Source organism: Nothobranchius furzeri, chromosome 12, assembly GCF_043380555.1.
Source record: "Nothobranchius furzeri strain GRZ-AD chromosome 12, NfurGRZ-RIMD1, whole genome shotgun sequence".
Classification (NCBI taxonomy): domain Eukaryota; kingdom Metazoa; phylum Chordata; class Actinopteri; order Cyprinodontiformes; family Nothobranchiidae; genus Nothobranchius; species Nothobranchius furzeri.
Genome location: NC_091752.1, coordinates 62,466,696 through 62,477,785, shown reverse-complemented (window position 1 = coordinate 62,477,785; position 11,090 = coordinate 62,466,696). Strand labels below are relative to the sequence as shown.

The 11,090-nt window shown below is 47.3% G+C and overlaps 1 protein-coding gene across 5 annotated transcripts; it reads right to left on the bottom strand.

The window, feature by feature from the left end:
* Positions 1-9,118, bottom strand: ncoa4 (nuclear receptor coactivator 4). Of its 5 annotated transcripts, XM_015975826.3 has the most exons (12): positions 8,991-9,099; positions 8,863-8,923; positions 3,543-3,669; positions 2,513-2,653; positions 2,350-2,435; positions 2,072-2,180; positions 1,917-1,994; positions 1,724-1,843; positions 986-1,648; positions 681-917; positions 512-604; positions 1-442 (listed from the first exon to the last, which is right to left on the bottom strand). In XM_015975826.3, exons 2-12 carry the CDS (start codon positions 8,865-8,867, stop codon positions 437-439), a joined length of 1,665 nt encoding a protein of 554 aa, XP_015831312.3. In that variant the 5' UTR covers positions 8,868-8,923; positions 8,991-9,099; the 3' UTR covers positions 1-436. The 5 variants fall into 5 exon arrangements, with proteins under 5 accessions (XP_015831312.3, XP_015831311.3, XP_015831309.3 ...); XM_015975825.3 differs by lacking the exon at positions 8,863-8,923 and having other exon boundaries at positions 8,991-9,118; XM_015975823.3 differs by lacking the exons at positions 8,863-8,923; positions 8,991-9,099 and adding an exon at positions 6,242-6,697.
* Positions 9,119-11,090: the final 1,972 nt, after the last annotated feature.

The following is an 11,090-nucleotide window of genomic DNA, read 5'->3' as shown; positions in this document are numbered from 1 at the left end:
TCATTTCAGGTCAATTTATTTTAAACAGCAGAATCAAGCCCACGTCAGTACAAAGCACCAATTAGCACTGGCCACTCAGTCATGTGACCAAACGGCAGGCTGCCCACTCAGCGATCGGCTCCTGGCTAACAACATAGGACAGGTGTAGTACACCTGTGTGATGTCATCAGGTGGAAGAAGACTAGTCAGATCAGAACAAGTTAACTCCTTTATTCAGGAAGATCCATTCAAACAATGTTAAAACTAACCCCACCCATTTTCTAAAGCTCCACCTTGTGACTGACTCCACCCACAATGAGAAGAGTCCAGTTCTGAATAAGGAACAGGAATGGTGGGCGGAGCCTCTGGGTGATGTCAGGAAGGCGGCAGTGGTTATGTGCGATCAGCTATAAAGTGTGCAGAAGAGAAGAAGCAACGTTCTCTGTAGTCGTCATGGTTACATCTGGAAAGAAAAAAAACAAGAATCAGCTTGTGTGTGTATGTGTGTGTAGGAGTGCTGCAGGTAACTCACCTGGACGGCAGCTTTGTGTAGCCATTTGTCTTTGTCTCCGCCCACCTTCATACAGGAGAACAGCTCACAGACAGCAGGCAGAACCAAACGCTCCTGAACAGGAAGTAAACAAGCAGAACTCAGCAGGTGCACTCACACATTAAAGAGCTGTGGGCGGGGCTCCGTCTACCTGGGTCTGACTCCTCTTCTTCAGGAGCCACTTGTCATCCTTCTCCTCCTCAGGATGGGCAGAACCTCCTGAGCCAGGCATGACCCAGTGGTCTGGGACCAGAGAATGCTGGAATGGGGACAGAGAGCTGAGGGCCTTCTTTTTGAGGTTCTCCTCAGATCTCGCCCCACCCGTTGGAGGGGAGGCTCTGCAGGAGGAGGTGCTGGGGTGGAGCCAGGCCTCCAGGATGGCCTGCACCTGCAGACAGGTGACCTTTACTTTCTCCATTAATCAGCTAATTCAAAACTTTCATGGCCAACTCTTACCTTCTGCTCCTGCTCTCTGTGAAACGGAGTGGGCGGAGCCTTCTTAGTGACAGAGACGCCATTCTTGTCCCGCCCCTCCTGCTGCAGAAGCCAGCGGCTCAGTGCCTCTTTGCCACAGTTCTCCTCACAGACGCAGCTGGCATAGGTGGAGCACGGCTCGTTGGCCTTGCACGTCTGCTGCAGCGGCGCCACCTGCTGGAGCCATGACTCCAAGGGGTCCACCGGGGTTGGGAAGGTGGGGCTGAGTGGGGGCGGGGTCTTCAGGCACTTGAGATTGCCCAGGTTCTCGATCTCCATGGCCTTGGTGGTCTGACAACAGGAGGAGCAGTCGGTGGGGGCGTGGCTAGCCTCCACCAGCCATTCACTGGACAGCCAAGTCTCCTCAAAGGGCTTCAGCACGCTGCGCCACCGTTCGGCGTCAGTCTCCATGGCAACAGTGGATGGGGTCACAAGCCAGTCGGTCAACTCCACTTCCTCTTCATCAGCGGAACAATCAGTGAACTCAGACTCGTCGATCTTCTCGATGGAGAAGGTGGAGCTGCAGCTGCTGCAGGATCGCTCCCTGCTGACCTGGTTCTGGTCCCGAAGAAGCCACGCCTCCAGGTCTTTGAGCTGACCCCAGGCCTGCAGGAAGTCCACAGAGGCCAGGACGGGACAGGACGTCTGCCGTAAACAAAGTGAGAAGTCAGGCCCAGCAGAAGCTCCGAAGAACTTACCTTCACCTGTGGGGTTTCTCACCTTGCTCTCTCTGGCCAGCAGCCAGTCCTGAGGATTCTTGCTAGACTGGTAGCCAATCCCAGGGCTGTTAGCTGGACTGTTACCCAGCAGCCACTGACCCAGAACGGCTGCTTCTGGCTTCTGAACAAAGAAGAACATTTAAAGGAAGTTCTGCAGACCCGGTGAAAGGTCAGGAGGTCAGGGCGAGACTCACCTGTTGGTCTGTGAAGGCACAGCTCTGCACCGCCGCAACCTTAGGAGGGCTGCTCTGACAGGACACCTCCTCCACCAACTGCCAACAGCAGAAAAGAACCGGGTCAGAACAGCACGCAGACCGCCAGGTTCCTGTGGTAGACAGGTGAGAGTTACCTGAGCAGTGATGCTGCCGAATGAGGTGATGGCCTGCCTTAGAGAGCGTGTATCAGCATGGAAACTCATCTCAGGTGTTTCCTCAGGTGTGAGACTCAAAGACGACAACCTGGACACACAGTAAAGAAAACAAACGCACCTGTTATAGCTTCTGTTACAACAGGTGAGTAGGAACAGGTGTTCATACAGGTATGGACCTGCTGCCTGCTCTCACACACCTAAACAAACACAGTCAGGTCAGTGTGTGTGTGTGTGTGTGCGTGTGTGTGTGTGTTTACTTCTCCATGCAGGCAGTCAGCTGGTTGTTCAAGTCGTTGCTGCTGTTGGAACTCTGGTGTGTGATGATGTCAAACTGACCTCTAAGCTGTAAAACACAAACCAGTGTGAGCCCAGTCTAAAGGCCGTAGACCCACTGGTCCCAGTCTAGAGCGGTCCACTCACCCGGTGGAGCTGGTGCAGCTGCTGCTGCAGCGTCTCCGTCTTCACTTGTTCCAGCAGGTCGATCTGACCCAGAAGCCACACCTCCCTGGATCGCAGGGCCTCCTGCTGCCGGCTCACGCAGCTCTGGAGCTCCAAACGTACCTGAAGGCAGAGCCACAGGTGAGACGGAACCCTAACCCGAGCAGGTACCCGGTGGTACAGCTTCAGGTTCTGTTCCCTGGCAGAAACTGAGGAGGTTCTGAAGCCGGAGGAGCAAGTTCAGACACTGCTGATCCAAACCAGAACCACCTGTAGAACCAGAGCAGATGGAACCTGGACCAGAAGAGCCGACCAACCCACCTAAGATGTACCTGTGTGGACACGACAACTCCAGGAGTCCAGCAGCACTCTCCCACCCGCTCTCTCTCCCCACCCGTATTATACTGTCCCTCAGCCCCCCCCCCACCACACACACACAATGACTCAACCCGCCTCCTCTCTGTGCACAAACATGCAGTCACACACACCTGCAGCAGGTGGTTTTTTGTTAGTCGGAGCGGGTGGATGATGTCAGCGCGGTCGCCGGACCTCCAGCTGCATCTCGACGTTGGGTTTCAACCCAAACCCCAGTGACCGGGACTTTTTCATGGGTTCAAGAAGACACGAGAGACCCATCACAGCGTGGGGCTTCAGTTTAGTCATACGAACGACATCGTCGCGGGACAGGGAGCTGCCAAAAGCCTCAAAGCCCCCCTTCACATCAGGTCGGGACCATTTCAATACTTTACCGACGTCAGTATTGCATAACCAGGAAATGGACCACACACACACACACAAGTTGAAATCTAGTTGGCAGACGACATGCACGTCCCACCTTGGTTCATAGACACAGCTTTAGCTCCAACACCGGTAACCTGCTGTGGGCGGGGGGGGGGGGTTCCTGCTCTTTAAATAGAACCAGATCTTTACCAACCGTTGCCTTGGAAACGAGACAGCAGCAGTTCCTGGTGCAACAACACCAAACTAGAGGAGTACTGATGAAGGTTCTTACCTCACGGGCGTTCTGTCGCAGCTGCTGCTCGGCCCTCAGCACACCACCGATGGCCTTCTCCAGCTGATCTAGGGCCTGCTGGCACTGGTTCGGCCCGCCCACTGCTGCCGTCTCCAGCGGTGCCATCCTGATCAATCAAACTTTATTTATAAAATGCTTTTCCTACAAAAGGTTCAACTTAAAGTGCTTTACAGATTAAAATGACCCTACATAACCCCCACTGCTGCCCCCTCCCACGCTATAACACCCCCACTCCCCGAAGAAACGCTGGAAGAAAGATTAATGTAAGAGGAAATATAAAATAACAGGAGCTAATATAATAGTCAGTGTAAGTAAATACATCATTTATTCAAATGTCATAAACATTAAAATACAGATGTAGAATTAACAGTTCTAAAATGTAATTAAATAATACGGTGTAATCTACCAGAATAAATAACCAGTTAAAAGCTAAGCTAAAACGGTGGGTCTTTAGCCCGCTCGTACAAACATGGACGTTCTCTACGGCCCTGAGGTTCTCCAGCAGCCTGATCCAGAGGTGAGGGTCATAAAACTGAAAGGCTGCCTCGCCGTGAGTGCGTGTCCTGACTTTAGGCATAACCAGGAGGTGGCTGCCAGAGGCCACAAGGGTTCATATGGTAAAAGCAGGTCTGACAGATAAGAGGGCCAAAGGCCATAAAGACTCTTAAACACCATTAAGAGAACCTTAAAATCATTCCTGAAACATACGGGGAGCCAATGACTGGTGCGATGTGCTCCCACCTCCTGGTCCTCAACAGAAGTCGTAAACCTGAGTTGTTTCTTCTGGGAAAACCAGAAAGCAGGGTATTACAGTAGTCTATTCTGCTGGTGATGACAGCACGCATCAGCATGTTCTGACTCATTTAACCCCTCTAACAGAGCCAGGCCAGCCTCTTCAGCCTGAACATGAGCACACCTGAAGCTTTGTCCTCCAGGTCAAACAGCAGCCAGGATGGGTCCAAACTCTGTCGACCTAAACAAAGGGCACGACTCACCTCAGCATCACCAGCTGACTCAGCTGTTTGTGCACGCTGCTGCATTGTGCTCAGTGGCTCCCCACCATCTACTGGATTAAACCAGTCTTACCGGTAAACCACACGCAACTGTACACACCTAGACAGTCTGGTGTCCAGCACAGCCAGGTCCAGATTAGCTCAGCAGGTCCAAAGTTGTGCAGAAGCCCGTTAATGAGCTGAAACCCACAGGACTGACTTCTGTCTGAAAAACAACAAGGGTGGAGGCGGAAGTGGCTTCAGCAGCTCCTTTCAGCTGTGGGGAAGTGGGCGTGGCCTGAGCAGCAGCTATCAGCTGTGGGGAAGTGGGCGTGGCCTGAGCAAAAGCCATATCAGCTGTGAACAGTCAGCTGATGTCAGCTTTGATAACAGAGCATCCAGAGTTTAGGCCAGTCTAGGACCTTCATGTTGACCCAGTCACACTCCAAAAACGGGCTCTCAAGCTGACCCTCAGAGGCTCCTGTAGTCCAGATTCATCTGCTCAACATGAAGCACAAACCAGCAAGACCTCTTCCTCTGATCCCGATAACACACACACACACACACACACACACACACACACACACACACACACACACACACACACACACACACACACACACACACACACACACACACACACACACACACACACACACACACACACACACACACACACACACACACACACACACACACACACACACACACACACACACACACACACACACACACACACACACACACACACACACACACACACACACACACACACACACACACACACACACACACACACACACACACACACACACACACACACACACACACACACACACACACACACACACACACACACACACACACACACACACACACACACACACACACACACACACACACAGCTGCTGGAACTGTCACATCAATAGTCCTGATACTCTGACCCGACCCATGTCAACTTGGACTAGCGCAGAAGGACCAGTCAGCAATTACAGCGAGCTTATCTGTAGCCGTCAGCAGGACTCGATGTTCCCTCTCTGACCCGAACAACCACCGGAACCACCTGATGGTTTACCAGGAGGTGACCCACCACAGGCCCAGCCGGGCCCAAAGGAGCCGAACCAGACTAAATCTTCTTAAGTGCTTCATGCAGCTTGAGCTCTAAACCGGATCCGCTGCAAACGCGGTGTCAGATTCATGTGTTCTCGCGATGACTGTCCTCCATGACCGTCTACAAGGCCGCACGTACACACACACGAACCCGGTCACCCCCTTCAATCACTCCATACCTTTAACCCACGTGACGAGCAGCAGACAGGTCCAGTCACAGACATTTATGTCTGCACATGTGTCTGTGGGTCCAGCAGGGACTCCTCGACGCTACCAGCTCTTGGCTTTAGCCAAGTTTAGCATTTGTACGGTAAGACAGGCCTCTGGGGCCCCTACTGGGGTTCCGGTGAATGTGAGACATGACACACGCTGGGCTCCCTGGCCAAAGGAGCAGAACGCCACATAGAACCAGGACAACCCGACTGAAGCACGGGGACTAACGCGACACCACGGCCACCGCCAGAAAACACAACAGAAAGTACCAGACCCGATCATCGCCATTTTTACCCAGTTACATATTTATGAACAGACAAGAAGGAAACCCAGCTAACTCCGAGTTAGCCGTTTCCGGATTACCGTGTGGCTTTGCTGTTAAGCCTCGACTTCGATGACATAGGCGACTCGGATCGATTCTCTGACACCACAGATGGAAGAATGTTCGCGGAGAACCAATGTCTCCTCGGACAGCTACCGACGTTCACGTCACGGAAAGAAAAAAAATCGCTATGAAGATGAAGTCTCGCGATAACTGAAGGAAATTTTTGGATTGAGCGGAGCCAGGCGACGAACAGCACATGGCTGGTCAACATGAAGAGTCGCCCACATAGATATGCGTGACCTGGAGGGTTGGATGCTTAGATCCTAAAACCGTAGGTAATAATAACCCTTGATGAAAACAGCAGAGGCTTATTCACAAGTTTAACAATTTTATTCAGAAGATACAGAACAGGAGATTTATTAAAGACAACCCAGGTCGGTGATAAAAATAGGCTAAAACTCTAAACCACGAGAGGGAGGAGCGATGACAATGCTGGCCCTGGGACTACACACAATTATTTAAAAGCACAAAGCCACTGTAGGGAACCGACACAAGAGACAATAATATAAAGAAAAACACTCAGTGCTCCCTTTAACTAAAGCTCATACACACGTCCAGGGGCGTAGCACCAAATTCTGGGCCCTAGGTACAAGTCTTCTAGGTGGGCCCCCATGCTCAATTACGTAATATCTCTTACACATTTTTGTCATGCTATAAAAATAATAAATATGATCCTAGTTTAACCTCTATATTAGCAAATACAAATGCCAGCATAATAAAAATGAAATGCCCAGACTTCACATATAATTATTTTTTATTTGCCAACAATGTGTTCAAACAAAAATCCTGGAATTTATTTTCCAGTAAATGCCCACTGACGGGTCTTCATGTTAGCAAAATCACTTATGAGATCTTTAAAGTCCAATCCTTTGACTAATTGGCTTTCAATAGAAAGAAGAGCTAGGCTGTTCAGTCTATCCTGGGACATTGTTGATCTCAAATAATTTTTCACCAGTTTCACTTTGCTAAAAGCCCGTTCACCCCCAGCAACAGTCACAGGTAGTGTGCAAAAAATCCTCAGTTTAATACAAACTTCTCCAAAAATGCTCTGTAATTGCATCCTGTATGGCATTAAGCAGCTCAAGGGGAGACCGAATGTGTGGGAATGTGGCACCATATATTGTTCTCAGGTGTAGCATCTCATTCTCATATTCAGCTGTGAGATCCTTGTAATATTTTCTCATCAGTGCCTGGCATGATATCTTCATCTGCTCTTCAGTCATGTCTGTCATGGTTCATGATGTTAAGCTTTGCGAATACTGATTGATATATTAAATACATATGACATGAAATAAACCAGGTTCTCTCTGTGAATGTAATGTACTCCAAATTTTATAATCCCTGCATTATCAGCTAAATTATAAGATTGTCCGTTTTCAAGATCAAATATAAAGAAATTTAAAATAGGCTTAAAATATCTAACCAAGTCAATAACAATCCTCTAACACCAGTGTCATCATGCTATATGAAAAACAGTGGCAGCTTCTCATTCCTGTGATTACCACGAACCCATCGATACCAAGTTTGTCCTGGTCCATGACTGGGAAGGAGCTGAAATATCCACACAGAGTGAACCTGTTTTTACTGCGAGGTCCGCGAATTAATTGGCGCCGGCCGCCCGCGATAATAATTAAAAAAAAAAATATATATATATATATATATATATATATATATATATATATATATATATATATATATATATATATTATACATTTATTTTTTTTCACTGATAACACTAATTAATTTATATTTGATCTTGATGGTGAAACTAAAGGCGTTTAACACTTAACACCAAACATGAATGCAGCTTCTGAGAGCTAGCTAATATCAGCTAAAACTGTTCTGCTGCTGCTGCTCACCTTCTTGAAAAACCTAGTCAATACTTGCTTCTGTTCTGTTCAATTAACTTTTTCTCCTTCTTTTCTGGAAGCCAGATTTCCCTTTCTTGGGAAAAGACATGACTGACTCTCCTGCCTCCAGCTCTGGCTGTCGGCATCTGCGATGTCTCATAGCTGTACATGCAGCCGTGCAGCCCCTGGCCGCTGGTGTGGACTAAACCACTTTTTAAGGGGTGATAGATGCCTCAGAGATTATTCAGTTATTATTTTTAAGGCGAAATTCTGTTTCTTAACCCCTTTATCCAGGTAAAGGGAAGTTCATTAAGATATTAAGTAAGTTTGGGGGAAAAAAACAACAACAATAAAACATTTTTATTCAAAGCTGTCTCAGGGCCCCTCCCTGCAGTGGGGCCTGGGTAAACGGTACCCTTTTCCTCCCAGTCCGACGCCCCTGCACACGTCACCCAGAAGTGAGTAAAAACCCCCGACAAACTCCTAGCGGATACAAAAGAAACTAGCCTCCTAGAGATAGCACTGTGCTTAACGCTAACCACCCGACTCAAACAAGTTTGCTTCCTTCCCCCTCTGGAGAAAACTATTAGTAATAAGATAAACCGGCAAACGGTTTAGTAAAGGAACTAGAAAAGATTTAATAAAAGAACTGGAAAAACAGTAGCAGGCTAAGGTCTGTGAACAAAACACGCATTGTTAGTCCTATTCTAACGGAACATAAAAATGCTGTGAATGTTGTAAACCAGTACCTCATCGGCCGACCGCTTGCCAATGAAAATTCCGGCTGTTCACCCCTCAGTCCTGCTCACACTTCGTAAAGAGGAACCGATTAAAAATATAACCGTTAACTAAACTGAAGCAAAGCCAGGTCACTCACCACTTAGCTGCACGTCCGCGCCCAAAGCGAGGCATTCCGCTTTTGCGGCTAGACCCCAGCTGCCCTAATTATAGCAGCCCTCTGATTACACACCTGGCCTCCCCTGTGTCAGCGGCATGACACGTATAACCAGGATAACTTCCGGGAACTAAGGTGACCCGGTTACATATGTAAACATGTCTATGGTCCACCATGCCTCAGGTGTTTACAGCACTTTACAACAATCTGGTTTTTATTCATGGATCTAATTGAAGTCACATTAATACAATTACACAAGTACGATTTAAATAAACATGGATAGCAACGCATTTTGCTGGAATAACGGGACATAAATATATTTTAACCAGGTTAAATCAGTAGTTTAAATTTTAGTAATAATATTAGCAATGAGAACATCTCATTATAGTTAGTGTTCTTTTAAAATCTTCAGCAGTTTATTTTAATATTTTTCAGTGTGATTTGAACCTTTCAGCAGCCCAAGAAACTCCCAATATAAATGATTGTTTTGCCTCCATCTGCTGCAGATTTGAAATGATTAATTACGTGTTGTGGGTTTGGGATGACTTGAATCAATGAATGGAATCAAATTATGAATACAAACAAAAACATCTAATCAGTCACAGGATGCGAAGGTCGTAGGCCAGCGAAACGCGTGGGCTGTGCCTCGGACCACCTTCCTCATCCCATAAACACATCATGGATTCATTCTGAGTGTAGGGCGTAGTAATCTTCTACTTACAGATGTGATTTTGATCATGTTAATTAAGGTCTTTTTCCTTTCACCTGCAAGTTTATCATGTTGGAGACAAATCAGCACTCCTCATGTGGAATTACTGCTTCGTAAAAATCAGAAGAAAATAGGTTTTTATACAAAAATGATCATTTGGTCAATAAATGAATGAAACAATGGTTTATTGAACAAGTTAAATCAAACTAAGAAATATCACAAACATAGAAGATATAACAAAACAATGATAGAAACTTACACATACAGCCCCATAGACATGCTCCCATGGGCCAGAAGTCCCCTGGGTCTGCCACCAGTGATCTAAAATAGACCGTCAGTTCTCTTCCTTCACATAAACGTCTGATTTTTAACTCGCTGTTTGGCATTGCTTGAGGTCTAAATCTAACTTGTTCCACAGTTTCACGCCACAAACAGGCTAACCCTATACTAAACCATTTCACTGTTGTTCTCGCATACGAACGCTGGTATGGTATGGTATGAAGGTGAGCTTGTCTGTAGTTACATAGATCATCTTTTTTGATGAATAGTTTTAATAACTTATCAGGCAATAAATGATTGTGTACTTTGTACTTAAATACAGCTGTTTTTAGGTTAGGGTAAACCCTGTGACCCCGATGACCCTCGACAGAGACAAAAGTGAACTTCTGTACATGTTGCCCCAAATCTCTACACAGTAAGTCAAAACAGGATGAATGAATGAATCGTATAGGAGATAAAGTGACTGACCATCCAAGAGTGGCCTGGCTTTATTCAGGGATGCTTCTTGGTACCCTAGAATGCATATATTTAATGTGTGATTTGTCATCTGTTATTAAATGGTAAATGGCCTGTATTTGATATAGCGCCTTCTAGAGTCCTGGAACCCCCCAAGGCACTTTACAACACAATCAGTCATTCACCCATTCACACACAAATTCACACGCTGGTGGGGACGAGCTACGATGTAGCCACAGCTGCCCTGGGGCGCACTGACAGAGGCGAGGCTGCCAAACACTGGCGCCACCGGGCCCTCTGACCACCAGCAAGCAAGGTGGGTTAAGTGTCTTGCCCAAGGACACAACAGCAGCAACAGACTGAGCAGGGCTCAAACCTGCAACCTTCAGATTACAAGGAGAGCACTTAACGCCTGTGTTGTGTCCATCTATACTTAGCTGGAATTGGGTATTAATGTTTCCAAAACCAAATGATATCCATTTTGTTTTGCTGTAGTTAATGAGAGCTCATTTTCATCGAACCACGATGAAGCACAGTTCTGATTGGGCTGCAGCTTCTAGTTCGCTGCTGGACAGAATATGTTTGTGTCATAACTGGCTGTGATTCATCCCTATGACATACTTTTTAAACGGTTGATG